Consider the following 25,431-nt stretch of genomic DNA (forward strand, 5'->3'; position numbering starts at 1 on the left):
ATCCCTCTTCCTGAAAGGTTTTTACCTTTCTTGTTGACTCACAGTGACACTTTGTATACAGCACATTTAAGACAGAAAATGAGCCAAAAGCTTGTTCCACCCACAACGACTGTGAATCCATGAATCAAAACTCATTCAGCAGCCAGTTCTGTTAATAAGAAAAGGGCAGGGTTTCTGCTAGGACTGCCCAGCAGGTACATAATCAGCTATATAACCTGATGAGATGGGATTGAAAGCTAAGATTTTGTGGTCCAGAGCTAAGCTCCAGACCTGGTCTCCTGAAAAAGAGGGCCTGTCATATGCTGATTTTTCTGGGATACTGCACTGGAAATTGAGGCAGCACCTATTGGTGGGGAAACACACACACACACACACACACTGCTTTACATCAGAAGACCCGAAGATTGGAAGGAACCCAACTCAACTAGAATCTTTCTCTGCAGGACCAGACAATACACAATCTGGTAAGTTCTAATTGAGGATCAGGGGATGAATAAGAAGAGAAGATTAGTATGGTCACAGACAGAAATGTTCAGGATGAAAACTGAATAGAATAAATACAAGGCTTTGTTTTGTTTTTAGCATAATTTGACCCCAAAAGAAGGTAGCACTTCTTCCCAAAGTTCTCCTTAATAAAGGAGAATTTCTGACAACAACATGCCAGCGTGGAAGGATAGGGATGTATCTCTGATGCACCTGTATCCAGGTCCATTTTCCAAAAATCTTCTGTTCCCATTACTTTCTGTCGTCCACTGATCTCTTCCATGGCCCACATTAGACGGAACTGAAAGTCACATCAAGGATTTTATAGAAACTGTTGAAAATTCTGTTTCTAGTCAACCAATAAATATTTAATAAGTATTCAATAAATATTCAAAAACCAAATTCTGTACAACTGCGAAACCCCATTCTTATTTGCCTCTTTGTGGCCTGCAAAATGCACTTTACATTTTCCCCTTTTCCACCTATTAAATATTCATTCACGGCTTCATCTATAGTATGCTGGTTTCAATTTCCACCTATACACAGATAACTCATTTACATCTCTGGGGCAGGTCTAAGCTCTAAGCTCCAAACTATAGAACTGTCTGGGGGTGGCTGGTTCTTCCAAGGTTTGTTTCTTTTTTTTTTAACATTTATTTATTTTTGAGAGACAAAGCATGAGCAGAGGAGGGGCAGAGAGAGAGGGAGACACAGAATCTGAAGCAGGCTCCAGGCTCTGAGCTGTCAGCACAGAGCTCGACGCGGGGCTCGAACTCACGAACTGTGAGATCATGACCTGAGCCGAAGTCGGACGCTTAACCGACTGAGACACCCATGTGCCCCTTTATGAATCTTTTTTATCCTTTTTTTCAGCTTTACTGAAAAAATTTGTAATTGACAAATAAATATTGTATATGTTTAAGGCACACAACTTGATATTTTGATATACATTGTGAAATGATTTCCACAATCTATGCATATTAGTCACCTGACATAATTCCCTTTCTGTGTGTGTGGTGAGCACACTTAAGATCTATCCTGTTAGCATATTTCAAGTATATAATACAATATTGTTAACTACAGTCACCATGCTGTACGTTAGATCTCCAGGATTTTTTCTAACAAAAACTTTGAATCTTTAGACTGACATCACCCCCCTTCCTCCTTCCTCTAGCCCCTGTCCACCACCATCATACTCTCTGCTTCTGTAAGTACGCCTGTTTTAGATTTCATATATAAGTGAGATTCTGCAGTATTCGTTTTTCTGTGTGTTTTCTTACTTCGCATAATGTCATTCAGATCATCCATGTTGTTGCAAATAGCAGAATTTTGGGGGTTTTAAAGCTAAAAAATACTCCATTTGTGTGTGTGTATGTAAATCTCACAACGTCTTCATTCATTCAACCACTGATGGACATTTAAGTTGTTTCTAGATCTTGGCTATTGTGTATAATGCTGCAATAAATGTGGGAACACAGATAGCTCTTTGTTTTTTGTTTTGTTTTGTTTTGTTTTAATTTTTTTTTCAACGTTTTTTATTTATTTTTGGGACAGAGAGAGACAGAGCATGAACAGGGGAGGGGCAGAGAGAGAGGGAGACACAGAATCGGAAACAGGCTCCAGGCTCCGAGCCGTCAGCCCAGAGCCTGATGCGGGGCTCGAACTCACGGACCGCGAGATCGTGACCTGGCTGAAGTCGGACGCTTAACCGACTGCGCCACCCAGGCGCCCCCACAGATAGCTCTTTGAAATACTGTTTCATTTCCTTTGGATATATGCCCATAAGTGGGATTGCTGGATTTTAAGGTAGTTCTATTTTTAAGTTTTTGAGGAACTTTCATACTGACTTTCATAATGTCTTTCCTAGTTTACCTTCCCACCAACAGTATGCAAGAATTCCAATTTCTCCATATATATACAACCCACACTTGTTAATTTTTGTCTTTTTGATAACAGCCGTTCTACTAGGTGTGAGATGACATCTTATTGTGCTTTTGATTTTTATATCCCTGCTGATTAGTGATCTTAAGCACTTTTTCATATACTTGTTGGACATTTGTATGCCTTCTTTGAAGAAATGTCTACTCAGGTCCTTTGCCCATTTTAAATTTTTTAGTGTCCATTCATTTTTGAGAGAGACAGAGAGACAGGGAGAGACAGTGTGAGTGGGGGAGCGGCACAGAGAGAGAGAGACACAGAATCTGAAGCAGGCTCCAGGCTCTGAACTGTCAGCACAGAGGCCAACGTGGGGCTCGAACCCACAAACCGTGAGATCGTGATGTGAGCCAAAGTCTGACACTTACCTGACTGAGCCAGCCAGGTGCTCCCCTTTGCCCATTTTTTTAATTGACTTCTTTGGTTTTTGCTATTGAGTTGTGTGAATTCTTTACATATTTTCGATATTGACCCTTTATCAGACAGATGATTTGCAAGTATTTTCTCCCACTGTGCAGGTTTCCTTTTCACTCTTTTGGTTTGTTTCCTTTGCTATGCAAAAGCCTTTCATAGTTCAGTGCAATCCCACTTCTTTTGCTTTTGTTGTCTGTGCTTTTGGTGTCCTATCTGTGAAACCAGTGCCAAGACCAATCTCCTGGAGCTTTTCCCCTATCTTTTCTTCTAGTAACTTTGGAGTTTCAGGTCTTATATTTAGGTCTTTAATCCAGTTTGAGTTGACTTTTGTGAATAGTGTAAGGTTAAGGGTCCAATTCCATTCTTTTGCACGGGCATATCCAGCTTTACCAGCACCATTTGTTGAAGAGACTATTGTTGAAGAGGCTATCCTTTCCCGATTGGGTATTCTTGGCACTCTTGTTGACTTTCAGTTGACCGTAAGTTTATTATAAAGTGTGACTCTATCTGTTCCTTTGGCCTTTATGCCTGTTTTTATTGCAGTACCATATTGCCTTGATTACTACAACCTTGTATTTGAAATCAGAAAGTGTGATACCTCCAGCTTTGTTCTTTCTCAACATTGCTTTGGCAATTTGGGGGAGGTGTGGTTCCATGCAAATTTTAGAATTTTTTTTTTCTGTAAAGAATAGCACTGAGACTTTGATAGGCATTGCACTGAATTTGTGGATCACTTTGGGTTGTATAGAAATTTCAACAATTTGAAGTCTTCTGATCCATGAACATGGGATGTCTTTCCACTTGTTTGTCTTAATTCCTTCAATCAATATTTTGTAGTTTTCTGTACCTAAGTCTTTCACCACCTTAGTTAAGTTTATTCCCAAGTATTTCATTCTTTTTGGTGCAATGTAAGTGGGATTGTTTTCCTAATTTCCATTTCAGATAGTACGTTGTTAGATATACAACTGTTATTTGTATGTTGATTTTGTATCCTACAACTTTACTGAATTCGATTATTAGTTCTGACAGGTTGTTTTAAATGGGGTCTCCAGAGTTTTCTGTTTATAAGATCTTATCATCTGCAAACAGGGACCATTTTATTTTTTTTTTATTTTATTTTATTTTTTTTTTAATTTTTTTTTTCAACTTTTTTTTTATTTATTTATTTTTGGGACAGAGAGACAGAGCATGAACGGGGGAGGGGCAGAGAGAGAGAGAGAGACACAGAATCGGAAACAGGCTCCAGGCTCCGAGCCATCAGCCCAGAGCCTGACGCGGGGCTCGAACTCACGGACCGCGAGATCGTGACCTGGCTGAAGTCGGACGCTTAACCGACTGCGCCACCCAGGCGCCCCAACAGGGACCATTTTAAATTTTTTTCTGATTTGTGTACTTTAAATTTCTTTCTCTTGCCTAATTGCTCTGGTTAGGACTTCCAGGACTATTACGAATAAAGCGACATCCTTGTCTTGTTCCTGATCTTAGAAAAATAACTTTCAATCTTGAACACTGAATATGATGTTAGCTATGGACTTGTCAAATATTACCTTTATTATGTTGAGGTACATTCCTTTTATAGCTTATTGAGAGTTTTTATCATGAACGGGTATTGAATTTTGTCAAATATTTCTTTTGCATCTATTGAGAGGACTATGTGATTTTCATCTTTTATTCTGTTAATGTGGTTTCTCACATTAATTGGTTTTTGTATTATTTTGTTGAGTCATCCTTGCACCCCAAAGATAAATCCCACTTGGGCATGGTGTATATGCTGTTTTATTCAGTTAGCTAGTATTTTGTTGAACATTTTTACATCTATATTCATCAGGGATATTGACCTGTAGTTTTCTTTTCGTGTAGTTTCTTTTTCTGGCTTTGGTATCAGGATAATGCAGGCCTTATAAAATTAGTCTGACACTGTTCCCTCCTCTTCACATTTTTGGAAAAGTTGAGAAGGATTGGCACTAATTCTTCTTTAAATATTTGGTAGAATTTACCACTGAAGAGAACTGGTCCTGGGCCTTTCTTTGTTGGAAAGTTTTTGATTACTATTTCAATCTTCATACTAGCTGTAGGCTTATCCACAAATTTTTATTTGTAACATTCCCATACAATTTATTCTTTAACCTGTGAGTTATTAGGATAAGTGGATTTCTTTCTTTAGTTCCAATAAATTGGGGGTTAAATTACATTTTTATTATTTATTTAAATTTAATGGCATTGTGATAAAAATGTAATCTGAATAATATTGATTCTTCATATTTGTGTATACTTGCTTAATGACATGTGTGAGAGAGTGTGAAAAGAATCAGTTGTCTCTCTGTACAGAGTATACAGAGTTTTATATATGCCCATTCAATCAATTTTGATAACTGCATTGTTCATATCTTCTACGAATATCTCTTATGACATTATATGTGATCCATCATTCACTGACCTCTTTGTCTAACAACATTTGTTTATATGTTTTGAGGCTTTATTAGGTCCACTCATGTTTTGAGTTATTACGTGTTCTTGTTATTATAAAGTGATCCCATTCTACCCTAATAATGTTTACTGAGTCGAATCTATTTTGTCTGATATGGATATGTCCATACAGGTTTTATTTTGGTACTTGCCTGACTTGTATTCTTCTATTCTTTTAGCTTTTATTTACTAATTTTAGTGTTCTAAATTTGTCTCTTTTCTAAAGAGTGCATTTCTGGATTTTGGTTTTTTAAATCGAATCCAACAACTTCTAATTCTTAAGTGAAGAAAAGTTAATCAATTTACACTTACTCCATCTATTGTATATTTTATTTGTACCATTTTATTTCACTTTCTATTTTCCCTGCCTTTTCTTCCTCTTCTTTATCATTTATTGGAATAGTCATGTTCTCTTTATTTCTTTCCCCCCCCCCTCCTGGTCTAGAAGTTAAATATTCAATTTCTACTCCTTTACTGGTTATCCTTCAATTTTAAAATGCATACCTGATTTGGGGCACCCGGGTGGCTCAGTCGGTTAAGTGTCTGACTCTTGATTTTGGCTCAGGTCACGATCTCACAATTCATGAGTTCGAGCCCCACGTCAGGCTCTGCATTAATAGTGCAGAGCATGCTTGGGATTCTCTCTCTCCTTTTCCCTCTCTGTCCCTCCCTGCCTTGCTCTCTCATAATAATTTTTTTAATTCATACTTGATTTAACAAAATGTAAAATTGATTTCTTTGATTGACTTCCTTGTCAAAAAAATACAAGGATATTTAATATTTTAATTCTGACTTCCTTTTAAAAATATTATTCTATTTTCTTCTGGCATCAGTTGTTGCAATTGAAAACCCCATTCTCTATATAATAGGCATTCCTTTAAAGATGATTCCCCTCCTGTTGGTGGAAATTTTTAAGCTCTTCTTGTTGTCCTTACTATTTCACAATCTTATTCACATTTGATTACCTGGGGGGGAGGGGAGGGCGCCTGGGTGGCTCAGTCGGTTAAGTTTCTCACTTCGGCCCAGGTCATGATCTCATAGTTTGTGAGTTCAAGCCCCGCATCAGGCTCTGTGCTGACAGCTTGGAGCCTGGAGCCTGGAGCCTGGAGCCTGCTTTGGATTCTGTGTCTCCCTCTCTCTCTCTCTCTGCCCCGCCCCAGCTCATGCTCACACTCTGTCTCTGTCAAAAATAAACAAACTTAAAAAACAAATTAAAAAAAAAATATTTGATTACCTGTGGGTTTGACTCATCTTGTCTATTGTATCTTGACTCTTGCCTTAATCCCATTTTTCTATTTTCTCATATATATGCACATCTGCCATACATATGCGTGTGTGTGTATACACACACACACAAACACACACGCAAAAACAGATGTGTGTATATACATATATGCATATATGTGTGTATTTTACTTTATCATCATGTCCTCCATGCATCTTAGTATCTCTATACTATTTTCTATCTGTTTATAGTTCTCTGGTGAATTAGGATTAAGTTCCTAAAATCCACCTTACAGTTCACTAATTCTCACTTAAGCTAGGTCTAGAACTGCTTATCTAATTCACTGAGCTCATATCTACAACTATATTTCACCTTAAAGTTTCCTTTTTAACCTTTTTTCCCAATCTGCCCGGTCACTTTATGCTACTTTGTTCTTTTCTCATGTTTTTTTTATTTATGCTTTTAATATGTCACACACTTCTCTTATAGTCTCTACCTGATTCCTCAATTTTTTGGCTTCTGTAGATCTACTCCTGATGTACATTGTGTCTGATGAGCCTCACTGAGGGTGACCTGCTTCCACATGTGCTTTGTATTTTTGGATGGTGAAGTGACCTCACACAGGGCATTATCTGCATCTCCTGGGTGGCTGTGTTGAAACTATTTTACCCCAAATAGATTTTACTATTGATCTGCCAGAGTTACATCCAGCCAGACACTCATTTTTATATTAATCCTACCTCCGCTTACAATTCTGCATTTGTCAAACTTTGTTTCACTCTTAGAAAAATGACCAAAGATGCCAAATAACCTCTAAAGAACAGCATAGTCTGGCTGCTCCATACTTCCTGAGCCTCGTCTCCCACCCTTCCCACCACTCATTCCACTCCAGCCATACCGGTTTCTGTCCATCCCTGGAATGGACCAAACAGTCTCCCATCACAAGGCCTTTGTACATGCTCTTTATTCTACTGAGGGAATTGGGTTTCCTCCCCTCTTATTTTGGCTCACTTCTACTCACCTAATATCTCAGTTGATAATCACTCCCTTAAGAAAGACTTCCCTGATCCCCCAACTGTCCTGACCAAAGAACAAAGAAAACCTATCATAGGTTCTGAGAGCATCAGACGCCTCTCTTTTATGGGACTAATCATGATTTATACATGTGCATGTATTTACTAGTGAAATCATTTGGTAAATAACTGTCTTTCTCACTAGGCTGCAAGCCCTACTTTTGTTCACCATGGTATTGCCAATTCCCGGCACAGGGCCTAGCCTGTCATAGGCGCTTGTTAAAATTCTGCTGAATGAATGAGTAAATAAATGAATGAACAGGTCAATTTATAGAGGATCACTTTCCCTAGTAATCATCTCTCTCCTCTTGAGCACTGGTCTTTGTTTCTTGTACAATTGCTGGTGGAGATCCCGTGTTTGCCGACACTGAAAATATTTAGGAAGCATGAGAGCACCATGCAGGGTGATGACTACCCATTCAAGCTCCTCACACTCAGCAGAAGGATTGACTTTCTTATTTTACTAGTGATTCATAGTCCACCCAGCACAACGAGGCCGGCTTCCGGGTTTATTATTTTGCCATCTCAGCCCACTCTCATGAAGGTGATTCTCTTGTCCAATTTCAGTCACAATAAGATTGTATAGAATTTTCAGAGGCATGAGTTTTGCAGCACTGAGCTTAGGAAATTCACAGACACATAAAGCCCTTCTCTACAGTTTCTCTACACAAATTGTACAGTTTGGCTGGCTTCATCTTAACCACAGAGACGTAAGAACATGTATCTGTTTGCCCTTTGGAGGGGAAATTCTTCTCTTTGCCACTTCCATCACCTGAACCAGGTGCTTGTTTATTTCCCCCTGATTCTGCTAAGGTCTCATGGCCTAGATATCTTATCTCTATCCTCCAAAAATCACCTGCTAGAGGGGCGCCTGGGTGGCGCAGTCGGTTAAGCGTCCGACTTCAGCCAGGTCACGATCTCGCGGTCCGTGAGTTCGAGCCCCGCGTCAGGCTCTGGGCCGATGGCTCGGAGCCTGGAGCCTGTTTCCGATTCTGTGTCTCCCTCTCTCTCTGCCCCTCCCCCGTTCATGCTCTGTCTCTCTCTGTCCCAAAAATAAAAATAAAAAACGTTGAAAAAAAAAAATTAAAAAAAAAAAAAAACAAAAAAACAAAAATCACCTGCTAGATACATATTTGCCTAAGAAGGACTTAAGGCCCATTCCAGCTAAAGCACATATTCGTGTACATGTACTAATCACTGTGCGTACATGACAAAGGCCTAAATCTCTGGGAAGTACTCAAATCATTGTCAACTCTCTCTGAATGATATATTAGAACCCACTGAATCCCTTCTGTAAGAGCAGAAGGAGCCCATAAAAAGAACCCAGCTTGTCCTCACAGTTCTCTGAGAGCACAATGAGTGACACATGTACATGTAATTGATTCTCTGGATCCCCGAACCGGCCCCCCTTTATTTCCCAGGACCCATGCTTCCTCCACGTTGCCTTGCTTCCCCAACTTCTTCCCCTCGTTCTTTTGGTCGTCTCCCTGTCTGACAAACAGAAGTCATTTGCTGATGTATACATGGCACTGTCCTGACTCATTCTGAGCCTCAGAGCCTTGAGCGGCCACAGGGGCCACCTAGCCACACCACTCTTTTGGTAGATGTTGGCTCTACCTTCAGCACAGACGGGGATCGGATGCCATCTCACTGCTCCTGTGCCAGCACCCTGGCCCCATCCACCGTCAGCTGTCACTCAGGTCACTGCGGTCCCTCCTCGCTAGCCCCCCCGACTAGCGCTCTCACTGCCTCACTGCGTCTGTGGGCAACAGCAACACAGGCGCCTTTTCAAAAGAGGAGTCCCATCTGTCACTCCGACAGCTTTCAACCCCACCTCAAGGACAAACGAAGTCGTAATAAAGACCAGCAAGGGCCTGCCCCAACTCCCCCTCCCTTTCTGATAAGTCTCTCACGTCCTGCACCTGTTCTCCTGCCACGTATCTTCCTGTCGGACTTCGCTCTTGCTCATTCCTCTGCCTGAAACCCTTTTTCCCAAATAGCCACGTCGTTCCCTCCTCCCCACCTTGTTCCAGCTCAAGTCTTTGTTCACAGGTCACTTCCCCGTGAGGCCCTCACTCTCTGATGGCCAACACGGCCACCACCTCTACCACCACCATGGATTTGTGCCATATACCTAACCTTCTCTCAGGCCCTTCTGCTGACGATAGCATTGAGCACTTTCTGGGCCTGGAGGGTGCCTTTGGCTTGGGGGTGGGGAGATACACAGGCTTTTCTATTCTAGCCACAAAGAGCAATGAATTTCACAGCAGTGCTTCCCTCCAAAGCCCAGGCTGTGTTTAGAATACCAAAATTGAGAAAGTATGATTTAGTCACTACTCTAAGACCTAAGTTAATCTCACATATATGTCCTCTTCCTTAGGAAAAACATCAAGCTCTGTGACAGCTTACCCACTTTCTTCCCCATCTCCACTGAAATGTGTGCTCCCCTTCTATCTGTCCCTAGCAACATGTCCTCCATGTTTGAGAATATTAGTAAGAATTTGGTCAAAGAGCTCGGAGACAAAGACCTGACACCTGTGAAACACCTGCTGAACGCCAACAAATTCCGTCAGTTTGCAATTTTACGGAAGAAAAAGAAGACTCTCTCACAGTTCTGGGAACTACCTGATATTCCAGTAGAATACACCCTCATGGACATCCTGGAGCCAAGTTCTTCAGTCCCAGGTATTGCCAACAAGGGCTGGGAGGCAGGGAGTGAAAAACATAGGTGCCCAGACAGGTAGTGCACCATGCAAGAATCCCTGAGACACACACACAGGTAAACGTTAGGAGCGGTTTTGCCGAAAGACACTGGGAAAGAACCTATGACTATTTGAGAATCTACTAATATCTGGACCCGAGCATTTATCAGTTCATTTAATACTTATAGCAGCTTCTTAAGTCAGAAACATTACCCCCAGTTACAGAACAGTGAATTGAAACTTATAAAATAACTTGTTCCAGGTTATGTACCTGGGAACTAGTAAAACGAGAATCCAAACCCAGATCCGTCTGGCTCCACATGCTTAACATTTTCTGCTCCAGCGTGCTGCCTCCTGGGGCCAGATGCTGCACCTGCTGCAGAGGAAAGATGATGTCATGGGTCTCTGTGACCAGAGCACACACGATGTCACCATGTCTCAGGGTTTGAGATGACATCCCTGTTATCCGACCCTTGGGTTGATTCAAACATTTGTCCTCAGCAGTAATTTACGCTTAAAACATTATTTTGTTGGGAATGCAAGCTGGTGCAACCACTCTGGAAAACACTGTGCAGGTTCCTCAAAAAATAGAGCTACCCTACGACCCAGCAATTGCACTACTAGGTATTTAACCAAGGGATACAGGTGTGCTGTTTTGAAGGGACACATGCACCCCCGTGTTTATAGCAGCACTATCAACAATAGCCAAAGTATGGAAAGAGCCCAGATGTCCATCAATGGGTGAATGGATAAAGATGTTGTGGTGTATATATACAATGGAGTATTACTCGGCAATCAGAAAGAATGAAATCTTGCCATTCGCAACTACGTGGATGGAACTGGAGGGAATTATGCTAAGTGACATTAGTCAGAGAAAGACAAAAATCATACGACTTCACTCATATGAGGCCTTTAAGAGACAAAACAGATGAACATAAGGGAAGGGGAAAATAATATAAAAACAGGGAGGGGGACAAAAGAGAAGAGACTCATAAATATGGAGAACAAACTGAGGGTTACGGGAGGGGTTGTGGGAGGGGGGATGGGCTAAATGGATAAGGGGCACTAAGGAATGTACTCCTGAAATCATTGTTGCACTATATGCTAACTAATTTGGATGTAAATTTAAAAAAATAAAAAATAAAAGAAGTTAATAAAAACAAAACAAAAAAACCACATTATTTTGTTAGCTTCTGAAAGATTTCAATAGGTAAGAGGGCTGAAGCAACACAGGACTTGGTCACTCTATCTCCATTCCATTTTCCAACTGTTCCAGAGTAAATTTTTGATTAAACCTGAAGTCACCTTTTCTGTCCTCAGAAACTGTTATCAAGGGACCATTTATCTTCAGTGACACCATGTTCCGGAAGTACAAGGCTTCTGCAGGTGTGACTGCCATGCTAGAAACGAATGTGTCAGGGGAAGCTACGAAGTGCCATGAAACCTTCCTCCAGTTTCACGCTGTTACCTTCCCACCCCAAAACTGGAAAGACCTTCTAAAGAGGTGAGGCCATGGGAGAGGAAGGACTGGTCAACAGAGCCCCTTGGACTCTCTTTGTGGGCAGAGACACCTAGCAGGCCTTGCGGCTGAGGCTCTGAATGAAGAAAATGACACCGCAGGCAAGCTATGCTGTTCTTCTTGGTTATTCACTTATTCATTCATTCAGCGAATAATTATTAGTCACTTAATACATATTTATTAAAACAGCAATTACCGATTACTGCGCTATCATGTGCTACCCATCTCCACCCTAAAGTCGCTCATATTTAGTGTGGACAGGCAAAGGGCAGGCAGTGAGGAAGAGCAGGCGATAAAAAATAAAGTACTAATTAACAAAGTATTAATTTATGGGAGACAAAGAATCTGAAACTCTCTGTTGACATAAGGTATGAAGTAGTGTCCTGGGATTTCATTTACCTCCAAGCGTATAGGCAAAGGCGGGTATCAAACGATCTCTAAGAGCTCAACGAAGAAATTAAGTCTTTACTGCCTTCTAAAAACAGTCAACTTCAGGGTGCCTGGGCAGCTCCGTTGGTTAAGCATCTGTCTCTTGGTTTCAGCTCAGATCATTATCTCACAGTTTGTGGGATCGAACCCCTTGTGGAGCTCTGTGCTGACACCACTGAGCCTGCTTGGGAATCTGTCTCACTCACCCTCTCTCTCTGCCCCTCCCCAGCTTGCTGGTGCTCTCTCTAAATAAATAAATTTAAAATAAATAAATAAATAAGTAAAAACAGAAATGCCAACTTAAATAATGTGTTTACAAACCCAACAAATTGTTAAGAAAGCAGCAAGTTAAAAATCACAGACTGCTTAAAGACTAAAAGTTACTTTCACAGGGCATTGGACAATTTCCGTATTCCTGAGTTCTTACAAGGCCCTTATTAACAATAACATTTGCAAAGACTGTTTATGGTGCAAGAGTATCTGAGATTCTTTAGCTGCTCAGAAAGAAAAAGAAATTCTCAGTATTTCAGGAAAGAGGCAGTTTCTAGGATACATTTTAATTAGCTAGCTCCAAGTGAAATAAGTAAGCCTGAGGTCAGACCTTTAATGGGAAAAAAAAAAAAAAAAAAAAAGGCAGTTGGCTATTTCTAATAGAGGGGATGTGGGCATGTCATGTATTCAGCTCCGAAGGCACTTACAGATCACGACGGGAGCTCTGGAGATAAGAAACAGGACGAGGTCAAAGAGACACTGAAGGTGGTCGGCTTAGGTTTCTCTCTGGTGCTAACAGTTGAGCTCAAACCTAAAGAATGAAAGAAGCAAGCAAGAGGAAAAGGGTCCGAATTAGAGCTGAAAGGCCCTGGGACAGGACAGAGCTGGGTGTTTCCAAGAGGAGGGGGAGGCCAGGGAAGCGTAAGCTTCATCAACAAGGATGAAGGTGATGTAAAGTGAAGGTTGGGAGGTAAGCAGAGTCAGATGACACACTCCTTGGACAAATGGTAAGAAGCCTGCATTTCTCTCCAAGGGCACTGGATGGTCAGTAACCTCCTGCCCTGAAAGGCAAATTTAAGGGTCTCTCAGTATTCCACACGGCTGTCACCAGGGCACCAAGCAGGGTGGGGCCTGGAGCAGAACCAGAGTTGAGTCTCAGCACTGCAGACCTTCCACATCTCCCCCAACTTACATCTTCAAGTCAAGCTCTACCAACTCCCCTACTAAGGACAGTCGACCCATAAAGCCCACCTGCGCTAGTCATGAAAAATCACCCAGCACCTGCCCTCCTTCATCACACTTTATCCGCCTGCTCCACATGGGCACGTGTGCTGTGTGTACCCAGCTTTGACAACAGGGCCTCCTAAGCACTGGTCTCCATCACCTGGACTCATCTACTTTGAGCCTCTCCTGCTGAGAGGCCCTGGTACTGGAAATGTACAAACTACCCTAACACGACCAATATAATTTTGGAAAATGTAAATGGCTCTTCATAATATGGTATGCATACTGTCATACCATACCCGTCAGAGAATGGGGACCCCTCCACCGTGCACATCAGAGATGTTCTGTTGCCCTAAGCAACCTAACCTATAAGCCAGTATCTTCCTACCCATGGAGAACTCACCTATCAAATTCCAAATGCTCTGTACCCCATCCAGGGTCTTAGAAGAGTAATCCACAACGAGCCAAGAAGGCCCTCCTTTCCCGGGGGCGCCTGGGTGGCTCTGTCAGTTAAGCATCTGACACTAGATTCCAGCTCAGATCATGACCTCACGGTCGTGGGATCAAGCCCCACGTCAGGCTCTGCACTGACAACGTGGAGCCTGCTTGGGATTCTCTCTCTTGCCCTCTCTTTCTGCCCCTCCCCCACTTGCATGCATGTACTCTCTCAATATAAATTAATAAGCATTTTTGAAAAAGGCATCCCTTTCCCACTGTGACCTTTCTCTTCCCACCTACCTCAGGAAAGTGTTGGATCAGGAGCTGCTGTTTCTGAGGAAGTGCCGGGGCAGAGATGACAATCTCTATGTGGTGACAGAGGCCGTGGAGCTGATCAACAGCACTGTGTTGCATGACAGCAGCAGTGTGAACGTTTTGGGAAAATGCTTTATCCCTTGGACGACTTCTGTCAAGGTACACAGTTGTCTGAAGTGGGATGGGGACACCAAGAGCACAGCCAGCCCCACCCCACTTCCCAGGGGCTCTGCATCTTATTAGGGCCTGTCTCTGGGGGTTGGAATGAATGGGGTCATTATTTCCCACTTCTCATGTGCCAAGGAATCCTGACTCCGGACCCGAGAGTATATTCTAACATGCTCGTTTTAGTATTTTAATATATGAGGTTATTCAATATCAATAAAATAGAAATAGATTTAATTATTTGCAATTATATTTTGCTTTGGTTAGACGATCGGTTTTGGATACTCTAAAAGTATGATTGTTGGGGGCGCCTGGGTGGCTCAGTTGGCTGAGCGTCTGGTTTCAGCTCCAGTCATGATCTCACAGTTCGTGAGTTCAAGCCCTATGTTGGTCTCTGCACTGCCAGTGTGGAACCTGCTGGGGATTCTCTCTTTCCCTCCCTCTCTCTCTGTTCCTCCCCCACTTACACTCTCTCTCTAAATAAATAAATAAACTTAAAAGATATATATGTATGGTTGCTATACTACATACATGTGCAGCTTTATGGCTGGAAGAAACAAGGGGCCACATACAATACAAAACCTCAGCAGTTCAAACATCCTAAATACTGTGATACCCTGAGTAGAAAGTGTTCCATATTAAGATTAAATATCTCCAAGCACATATGATGTACATAACTTACAATCATCACAATTAAAAAAAAAAAAAAAGTTTAAAACAAAGCAGTTCATCAAATATTTACTCAACATGAACTGTGACTCAGGGACATATAAAGTGTGTGTGTGCGTGTGTTATAATGGACATTTACACAAAATATATTTTATATGTAATTTGTCCTCACTGAAGAGATTTAGGAACCAAAAAAACAAAACAAGACAAAAACGGAGATGTGAGCTAACTTTCACAAGATCTGTGTATTAACCCTAGAGGAGAGCAAGGCGCCACCCAGTGGACAAAGAAGTTTGAAACCAAACTCAACTCCAGTTTGGAGGGTATTTCCACGGTCGGCTGTTTTCACATCAGTTTCGGTGTGCTGATGGGGTTTTGGTAGAACAGGAGAACACCCTGAGGCATTTTGCAGAGGGCGAATGCTCAGCTGTGTGTCTGGCCTATGCCCCAGGTGTTCACAGCAGGTGCCGGTTCTAAGCATGGCTCCTGGGCTGTGATGTTGTTAAACGGTTTGTAGATTCCCAGCTGTGTCAGCATTTTCCCACACCATTGGTTTGCACTGCACTCTCTTAGTTGACATTGGACTCACCAGGACATTCTTCTCATCAAAGAGTAGGGCTGAATTCTGGAGAAGCCATTTACTCACTAGGCTGCCTGAGGTCATTATTCATGTTTCTGACATAGGGTCCCTCATCCATAAAATTAAAATATAACACCTACACCTACAGGGGTGCCTGGGTGGCTCAGTCAGTAGAGCATCTGACTCTTGATTTCGGTTCAGGTCATGATCTCAGGGTTTGTGGAATCAAGCCCTGTGCTGGGCTCTACACTGACAACACAGAGCCTGCTTGGGATTCTCTCTCTCCCTCTCTGTCTTCCCTCACTTGCTCTCTCTCTCTCTCAAAATAAATAAACTTTAAAAAAAAAAAACTACTTAAAATATGGGGCACCTGGGTGGCTCAGTCGGTTGAGTGTCTGACTTCGGCTCAGTCATGATCTCACAGTTCGTGGGTTCAAGCCCCACATCAGGCTCTGTGCTGACAGCTCAGAGCTTGGAGCCTGTTTCGGATTCTGTGTCTCCCTCTCTCTGACCCTCCCCCATTCATGCTCTGTCTCTCTCTGTCTCAAAAATAAATAAACGTTAAAAATTACTAAATTTTTTAAAACTACTTAAAATATAACTCCTACATAAAAGTCCATAATACATATGAACACTCAATCAGGTCTCCAGAATACAGTAATTACTACTCAGTGTGATGGTTAATTTTATGTTGCCAACATGACTGGTCCATGAGGTACACAGTTTTTGGTTCAAGGTTATTCTAGGTGTGCCTGTATGTTTCTGGATGAGATTTGAACGGGTAGACTGGTAAAGCAGATTATCTTCCCCAATGCAGGCAGGCCTCATCCAATCCACTGAAGTTCTGAATGAAACAAAAGGTGGAGAAAGACTTGAGTTCACTCTCCGCCTAAGTATCTTTCAGCTGGGACGCTGCTCTGCCATCAGACTCTGACTTGCACTCCTGCTTCTAAGGCCTTTAAATTCGGACTGGAACTATACCATTAGTTCTCCTGGGTCTGTACATCTTGGGATTTTTCTTTTTATGAATTTTTTTTTAAGTTTTTATTATTTGAGATTTGACAGAGAGCACACATGTGAGTGGGGGAGGGGCAGAGAGAGAGGGAGAGAGAGAATCTCACCCAGGCTCCCCACAGTCAGTGCAGAGCTGGACATGGGTGGGGCTCAAACACAAACTGTCAGAACATGACCCAAGCCGAAACCACGAATTGACACTTAACTGACTGAGCCACCCGGGAACCCCTTAAAAAATGTTTTATGTTTATTTATTTTTGAGACAGACAGAGAGACAGAGAGAGAGACAGAGCGTGAGTGGGGAGAGACAGAGGGAGGAGACACAGAATCCCAAGCAGGCTCCGCACTGTCAGCACAGAGCCTGACATGGGGCTCGAACTCATGAACCATGAGATCATGACCTGAGCCAAAGTCAGACACTTAGCTGACTGAGCCACCCAGGTGCCCCTGGGACTTTTCAACCTTTATAATTGCATGAACAGATCCCTTACAATAAATCCCTTTAGAAATATAGATATATAGACAGAAAGCTTATTGGTTCTATTTTTCTACAGACTAATATACTCAGTAAAGTTTGTTCAGCTTTTCACTTGATTGTAAGACAGAGTGACAACTTCTAAGCTCTTTACAGTATGCCAGCACAGAAACCAGAAGTCTAATTTTTTTTAAAATAGGAAAGCCAAAAAATAAAATCAAAGATATTTCCCCAAAAAAAGTAAGCAGAAAAAGAGGAGAATATTAATATTAAAGTTTAGAGGGTTAGTCCAAACATACAACATCTGAAAAACAGGAGTTCCAGAAATAACAGAGACACAATAAAAGAAGGAAGATCATCCAAAAAATAATACAACAAAGGTGAGGAGACCAGAGGAATGTGTTTCCAGGTGAAAGGACCAAACAGGAGGCATAATTTAATGGGTCAACATATACCACAGAACATAAGTGCGAATTATCAGGATACCTGCCTCAAAAAGAAAAGCATGGGGGTGCCTGGGTGGCTCAGTCGGTTAAGCGTCTGCATTCAGCCCAAGTCATGATCTCATGGTTTGCAAGTTCAAGCACCACATCCAGCTCTCTGCTGTCTGTGCAGAGCTCACTTCAGATCTTCTGTCCCCCTCCCCTCTCTGCCCCTCCCCCACATGCACCCGCTAAGATAAAAAAATTAAAACTTTAAAACAAAAAAAGAAAATCATGCATATTTCTAAACAAGGAAAACAAAAGTCATTTTCCAAGGAATTTCAGCTTAGATTTCTATGTCCAGTCAAAATAATGCTCAAGTGTGAGAGTAAAAGAGAGAGGTCTTCGGATATGTACGGTCTCAAAAAATGTATCCCCACAAGAGACAGAGAGGGCACACAACTGTCCTAGTAATTAACTGCTACAGGAAAGATCTGGAGTGAGGAGAAGGAGTCTCCCCAACAGTAAACAATGGATATTACCTTAGGTATTGGGATGTGAACATTTTACGAGGATAGGGGAAGGAGGAGTGAAGGGTTGGGGAGGGGGAAGAGTAGGAAAATGAAATCCTCATCACCAAAAGGAGAAAGTGACTGGATATACTTAAATCTGGAAAAAAAATTAAATCATTGCAATATAAACACAAAACCAAGAAACAGGAAGGCAAATACTGAAACAAGAAGGAAAAAGAGCAGCACCTATAAATCAGGATCAAGGGAGGTGAGATGGGGGCGGGGTGTGCTGAGGTCTCTGATCACATGCACGTGGCACCATATCGCTTTCTGGATCTATTGAGGTTTTTTTCACATTTTATTTTTTATTTTTTGAATTTACAACCAAATTAGTTAGCATATAGTGCAACAATGATTTCGGGATAGATTCCCTAATGCCCCTTCCCCATTTAGCCCACCCCCCCTCCCACAACCCCTCCAGTAACCCTCTGTTTCTTCTCCATATTTAAGAGTCTCTTATGGGGGCACCTGGGTGGCTCAGTCGGTTAAGCGGCCGACTTCGGCTCAGGTCATGATCTTGCGGTCCATGAGCTCGAGCCCCGCGTCAGGCTCTGTGCTGACAGCTCAGAGCCTGGAGCCTGTTTCAGATTCTGTGTCTCCATCTCTCTGGAGCCTGTTTCAGATTCTGTGTCTCCATCTCTCTGACCCTCCCCCGTTCATGCTCTGTCTCTCTCTGTCTCAAAAATAAATAAACGTTAAAAAAGAAATTTAAAAAAAAAGTCTCTTATGTTTTGTCCCCCTCCCTGTTTTTATATTTGTTTTGCTTCCCTTCCCTTACGTTCATCTGTTTTGTCTCTTAAAGTCCTCATATGAGTGAAGTCATATGATTTTTGTCTTTCTCTGACTAATTGCACTTAGCATAATACCCTCCAGTTCCATCCACGGAGTTGCAAATGGCAAGATTTCATTCTTTTTGATTGCCGAGTAATACTCCAGAATATATATATATATATATATATATATATATACACACACACCACATTTTCTTTATCCATTCATCCATCGATGGACATTTGGGCTCTTTCCCTACTTTGGCTATTGTTGATAGTGCTGCTATAAACACGGGGGTGCATGTGTCCCTTCGAAACAGCACACCTGTATCCCTTGGTTAAATACCCAGTAGTGCAATTGCTGGGTCGTAGGGTAGCTCTATTTTCAGCTCTATTTTTTGAGGAAGCTGCATAGTGTTTTCCAGAGCGGCTGCACCAGTTTGCATTCCCACCACCAGTGCAAAAGGTAGATCTATTTGAGTTTTAAGATCACATGTACATGAGACCACATTGCCTGGTTTCTTTCTCCAGGGTCAAGGCCAGGGAGAGGGTCTCAAAGTGAGAGAGAAGATGTTGACTCTGCCAGAGGGCACCGTGATCGCCTATAAGAAGAAGCAGCTGATTTTCGAGAACAATGGCTGGGGTAAGCAGAGGCTGAAAGGGGAAGATGGGGAGGGGGCATCTGCTTCTCCGGAGAAGAGAAAGAGAGGGGAAGGGCCAGCAGCTGGCATCCACTTGCTGCTCTGTGCAGCAGGTCGAAAAACACCTCCCCACTGTGGGGACATACACATCCCACCACCAAAGCCACCTCCCAGCACGGCTGACTGACAGAAACGCTGCTCCAGGAAGATACAGAGATAGTCTCCCGTGTGGACGGGGACGAAGGGGCGTCCGGCGTGGAGGTGTCCTTGGCACCAGGCCAAGGGCAGCCCCAACCCCATCATCTCTATTCATTCCAGTGTCCGCTCAAGCCGCTCTCAGCAGCTGGCCTGGGGGAGCCACAGGGCGCTCCCCAGGGTACCCATAACCTCGGGAGAAAGCCCAGGAGATAGCCGCAGGATCCCAAACAAACCGGCAGACACAGTGCCCCAGGAACATAAGGCAGATGTATCTACATCTCTCCCTCCCTCGCTCTTGGGCCTCAGTGCCCCAGCACACGCACACACTTCGGGTTCTGACTCCGCATGGGCAAACCATTTGCATCAAACAGCAACTATACCCCTGGATGGAATGGTGAGCGCTGGGGACACAACCAGCCTCCCCCAATTTAAGTCCCAGGAAGAGGTGAGCCTGATACAGCTAGGGTCCAGCTCCTCAGGGATCAGGGGATGCCGTTCCCTTCTCCCCCCGACCCCCAGACATGCACACGCGTGCGCGCGCGCACACACACACACACACACACACACACACACTTCTGTCTATAATATCCTCCCTCAAACATCTTGTCTCAGCATTTCTTAGGTGCAGCATGAAATCACCCACGAAGGGGGCAGGACTGGGAGCAGACAGATGAGGGAAGAGACCTCAAGAGAGTAAGACTAAGGGCACCAGACAGACAATCCTACCCAAAGAAGGACGGACAAAGCCAACTGCCTTTACCTTACAGAGGAAGTTCTCCAGTGTCAGCACAGTGATCAACCCAGGCGCTCGTTCAAAAGGCAGGCTCCAGGCTCTCTTCAGAGAGTCTGATTCAGAAGGTAGAATTAGGTCAGGGGCCCTGAGTTTGAGCCAGCATCACAGGTGAATCTGGTGGAGGCGTCCCCTGGCCACACTGAGAAAAGCTGCCAGGCTGGCTGTGGAGGAGGAAGCCTGGGGGCTGCGGGCAGGGGCTGGGAAACGGTCCAGCAGGATCAACCTCAGCTCTCCTGGCCTGGCTTCTTCCCACCCAGACATCCTCATCTCAGATGACGACACGCAGAAAACCTTTCCAGAAGGTGAGTTTCGGAGCTGGACAGGTTCTCTGCCTAGACGCAGGCCCTGCTGAGCACTGACCCCCTTCGGATGCTAGTAAGGGCTCAGCCCCCACAGACCCACAGGGAAACCTTTCCAGCCAAGCTTCTCCATCACCTCCTCCTCTCCCCTGCCTTTGACCTTGGCACCGGCCCCTGGCCGCAGTTCCCCTTTGAACTGTGAGGTGAGGTTGTGGGTGTGCTGCCTAAGGTCTCCATATGCCTAGGCTCTGAATCAACTGAAGGAGTGAAAAGAGGTAAGAAATCTGGGGGAGGAGGAGGAGAAAGCTGGAAAGAGGAGGGAGAGGTTGGGAGGAGGAAGGGGAGGATGGAGACTGAAGCTTTGTGAATGAGCACTTCTCTTTCTCTTTCCAGAGAGAATGCTGCAAAAGGTGAAGACATCAAGTGAGTGGGTGATTTTAGAGACAGGAAGGTGGGACTCGATCCCTCCGTGAGGCCACTTTGCACAAACGCCCCACACAGTTGCCTCTGCTGCCCATGCCTGAGGCAGGAGGATCTGGCCTCTGGGCAAAGGGCAGGAATAGATGGAAAGGAGCTGGTGCGGGGGGGTGGGGGTGGGGGGGGTGGTGGGGGGGTGGGGAGGGGGGGGGAAGGCAGGGAGCAGAAGGCCAGAGAAACCAAATGTCTTCAGAAGCTAACTCTTGGTGGGGGTATAATTTCTCTTTTAGTTGCTGTGAACAATGGTCCCCTGTACCCATTGAGTGTATCTGATGTCAGGAAGCCTCTGGATCTTGTGCTGCACTCACCTGGTAAGCAGGGCAGATTTCCCCGGCCTTTGCCACCACTGCCCTAGGGACTGGCTCTAGTTTTTGTGAAATAGGAAGGATCCAGGAAGGCCAGGAGGTGGAGGGATCCATCCGAATTGGGGCAGAAAGAGGTCTAGCAAGAGGGAGGAGGTGATGAGAGGCCAGAACCCTCCCAAGTGTCTCAAAAAGCAAATTTGAGCATGAGAAAAGAGATGATTCCTTGTGATTCTCTTTCCAGGAAGAATACAGAGAGTCCTTTGGCAAGGTGAGTGTTTATTAAGAGAGAATCCAGGGCCTCCAGGGTAGGGACTTGCAGAGCTGAGAGCCCTGACTGGAGTTTCCATGCAACTCAGAAAACTGAGGTCTGCTTCCAAACGTACACTTTGGTCAGCTCCACTGATTCATTCCTTCGTTAGTTTGGGCATACCTGCAACAAACTTTTATTAAGAACTTACTGGGCAACAGGCATTATTCTAAGTACTAGGGATACAGCAGTGAACCAAACAGAAATGCCTGTGTCATTGCACATCCGTTCTAGTGACCTCTCACTCAGCAGATCATCTTGAGTGCAGCCAAAGTCTCCTCAGACAAGCAGAGAGCCCCCAAATCCATTCCTTGGTTAATTCCATATGGATATAGATGATATAGGTAGAATTACACTATATGAAGGATGGCTCAAGGCTTCTACCTGGTACTACTCCAAGCATTTTATATAAACTCATTTAATCCCTCATAACATCCCCATTTAACAAACGTAGAAACTGAGCCAAGAGCTCAGATCCTCATCTCTAAGAGCCCAACCACAGAATCCACGTTATTTTAGACATGTCCCAGAAATAAGCGCCTGGTCATTTTCTTCTACTTCCCATGACCCCTTTCCAGAATCTCCATCTCTGCTCCCTGCATTCTGCTCCCCTCATTTCATAGCACTAGGATTGTCTGTTTTCTAGTCTATTATTTCTAGCCTGTTCCCAGAGCTCAAACATGGCATCCATAGAGCTGCTTTGGGTTGCTAAAAGGGTTCATATTTGATGGGGAGGGGCTTATCATCCCAGGAATGTTGTAATCAAAGAATTATACCCATTTTTGGTTTGATGCTGATGCCTGAGGGCAGATTTCAAGCAACTACATGAGGAGATTTTCCAGGAAATGGAGGCCTTGGCCCAGCTCTCAAAGGACACTCAGGATTCTATATTCCATACTATCCTGAACATGCTTGGGAACCGAGAGGCTCTGCAGGACCTCACGGACACGGTGAGGAGTTCCTAAAACTACCTAGGGCTGATCAAAGTGGTAAAAGGGGCAGGTTTAGGAAATATGGCTATCAAGATACACAGGGGAGGAGGGATGGGGCAATGCCAGGGGAAAGAGTAGGATGTCAGAAATCTGGGACACTGGCCCCAGGCACAATGACAAGGCCAGGGAGTACAACATCCAATATTGGGGCTGCTAGGAATCCCCTGGGGCAGGTAAAGAGCCCTGACCCCTCCACCTTGGTTGATCACTTACAGACTTAAAAGACACAGGCAAAATTATATACCAGTAGTAGGTGTAGTAGTAATATCTTATTACTAATAATATGGGTCTCCTATAGCTGGATGGGAGCCCCTTAGATCTTCTGGATGACTTTGGGGGCACAATCCTAAATGAGATGCAACCGGACACAAGAGACCTATGGATCCAGGCAAGATTCCACATCATCTACCTCCTTGAAGCCATAATGGGTAAGAATGATCTGGGGGGAAATGTAGGAAAGTCACAAGTTTGGCCTTCAGACCTCGTGAAAGCTATGGGTTAGACACCATTTCTCCAAAACCCTTCAAATATCATGATCTTCATCCTCACATATCCCCTCTCTGAAATGTCCAGAGGGTTTAGTGAGATAAATTTGCCACGTGAACAGAGAAACAGTCTGAGGTCTAGAAAGTGACCAGCCCAAGTTCATCCAACAGATCATTATGGGTGGACGATTCCAGGCTCCAGCCTCAGGATCCCATCCTCTGGAACCACATTATGTAGCATTCTGGAGGCATTCCAAGAGTAGAAGGAGGACTTTCCAGTAAAGTGAACTTGACCTTCAAAGTCCAATGGGTGATTCCTCTGCCTCAGAGTTCCCCTCTCATAGGGTCTCCCAGCTCACAGTGGGGAGAGGAAAATCTAACCCTTCATCACTTTCTTTCCCCAAATGTCCCCCTGTTTCCAGTGTTGAGTGACACCCAACATGATCTGCTGGCCCAGTCCATGGAAAAGAGGATCCTGCTCCAGCAGCAGAAGCTGGTGAGATATTCTCAGGGGCTAGTGTCCAGGGAAGAGGGTGAAAGAACCAGAGTTAAGAATGAATCTGAGGAAGAAGAGATGATGCAGGTTTCTGCCAGGGAGACAGGATCCTGCTCTGGCAACTGGGAAATCCCTGGCTGCATCTCCCTCTGGGCAACGGGCCCAGTGGGTATGAATCTATCAGGAGGGTCTCTGTTTCCATGGCAACCCCTGCTGAGAGCCCCCATGGTTCTAAAATAGCCATATAAGAACCCAGGTTTGGGAACCCAGAGTCCCTGAGTCATATCCCCGCTTTATATACACAGTTACCATTTGGGAATCGCTCTTCTCTCTCCACATACACATATTTAAGGATATATGTGTGTATAGACATATGCATATACATACACACACACTGCATACATGTATGGATATACACACACATCTAATTCCAAATGCCACTATTCTGCAAGGGAAATGTTAATAAAATCATTTAGCAGCTGAGGAAACAATGCTCAGTGATTTCCAATAATGTATCCACAATTACACTGACCATAGGGCATGACCAGGACATGACTCTGGGCCCTCTTGACTCCAAAGCTTTTGTCCCTTTCAGTTACCCCGCATGACCCTCTTGGGACAAATTTTCTCTTCCCGACCTCAAATGCTGACGTGTAACATCTGATACTGGTTATTCTAGGTAAGGAGCATCCTGGAGCCCAACTTCAAATACTGCTGGGACATCCCCTTCACCCTCAAACCCGAGCTCCTTGCCCCACTCCAGGGTGAGGATTTGGCCATCACCTATGGCCTCCTGGAGGAGTGTGGGCTGAAAATGGAACTGAATAGCCCCAGGTCAACCTGGGATCTGGAAACCAAGCAGCCCCTGTCTGCCCTGTATGGGACCCTGTCGTTGCTGCAGCAGCTGGCAGGCAGTCCAGAGAGGCCTGGCCCCACTCCAGCCTATGCTGAGAGTGTCCCTGATGAGCTCAGGGGGCGTCTAAGGCCACCACGTCTGCCGTTCTAGGCAGGATGGAGCCAGGGATCGGTGGAAACTTGAGAGAATGTTCTGAGGTGATAGAAATATCTGTATCTTGATAAAGGTTTATGCAATTGTCAAAACTCATCGAATAGTATCTAAAGATGCGAGCCTGGGTGGTTCATTGGATGAGCATCCGACCTTAGCTCAGGTCATGATTTCACAGTTTGTGACTTTAAGCCCTGCTATGGGCTCTGTGCTGTCAGAGCCTGCTTGGGATCTTTGGACCCCTCTCTCTCTGCCCTTCTCCTGCTCATGCTCTCTCAAAAATAAACATTAAAAAAAAATGTGAGCATTTCACTATATATAAATGCTACTCCAAAACGATGTAAAAATATATTTACTCTAGGTAACAATATGCATTCTGAATTGTTTGGGGTGAGGCTGATATCTGTAACTCACTTTGAAATGTATCAAAAAATAAAATAATGAACAGAGAGACAGATCATCACCAAGATTAGATGGTAAGATGTTAAAAATGAGAGGGTTTTTTTCCATTCTTAAAACATTTTCTTATGTCCAGAATTGCTTCAAAAAAT

The 25,431-nt window shown here is 43.8% G+C and overlaps 1 protein-coding gene across 1 annotated transcript; it reads left to right on the forward strand.

Annotated features, from left to right (window-relative positions):
- Nucleotides 1–221: 221 nt before the first annotated feature.
- GSDMC (gasdermin C) lies at nucleotides 222–25,431 on the forward strand. Its single transcript, XM_058698964.1, has 13 exons — nucleotides 222–464; nucleotides 10,061–10,281; nucleotides 11,619–11,802; nucleotides 14,205–14,373; nucleotides 19,413–19,524; nucleotides 20,663–20,815; nucleotides 21,185–21,235; nucleotides 21,520–21,600; nucleotides 21,836–21,862; nucleotides 22,712–22,851; nucleotides 23,192–23,321; nucleotides 23,801–23,874; nucleotides 24,554–25,431. Exons 2-13 carry the CDS (start codon nucleotides 10,065–10,067, stop codon nucleotides 24,878–24,880), a joined length of 1,665 nt encoding a protein of 554 aa, XP_058554947.1. The 5' UTR covers nucleotides 222–464; nucleotides 10,061–10,064; the 3' UTR covers nucleotides 24,881–25,431.

The sequence above is a fragment of the Neofelis nebulosa genome, chromosome 14 (genome assembly GCF_028018385.1).
Source record: "Neofelis nebulosa isolate mNeoNeb1 chromosome 14, mNeoNeb1.pri, whole genome shotgun sequence".
In the NCBI taxonomy this organism is placed as follows: domain Eukaryota; kingdom Metazoa; phylum Chordata; class Mammalia; order Carnivora; family Felidae; genus Neofelis; species Neofelis nebulosa.

Excerpts from the sequence above, each read along its gene's own strand:
- GSDMC (XM_058698964.1), top strand. The coding sequence starts at position 10,065 with ATGTCCTCCATGTTTGAGAATATTAGTAAGAATTTGGTCAAAGAGCTC. Across the intron at positions 19,525-20,662 it reads TTTCGAGAACAATGGCTGGG|CTGCCAGGCTGGCTGTGGAG; the intron begins GTAAGCAGAGGC and ends CACTGAGAAAAG. Across the intron at positions 22,852-23,191 it reads TGCAGGACCTCACGGACACG|CTGGATGGGAGCCCCTTAGA; the intron begins GTGAGGAGTTCC and ends GGTCTCCTATAG.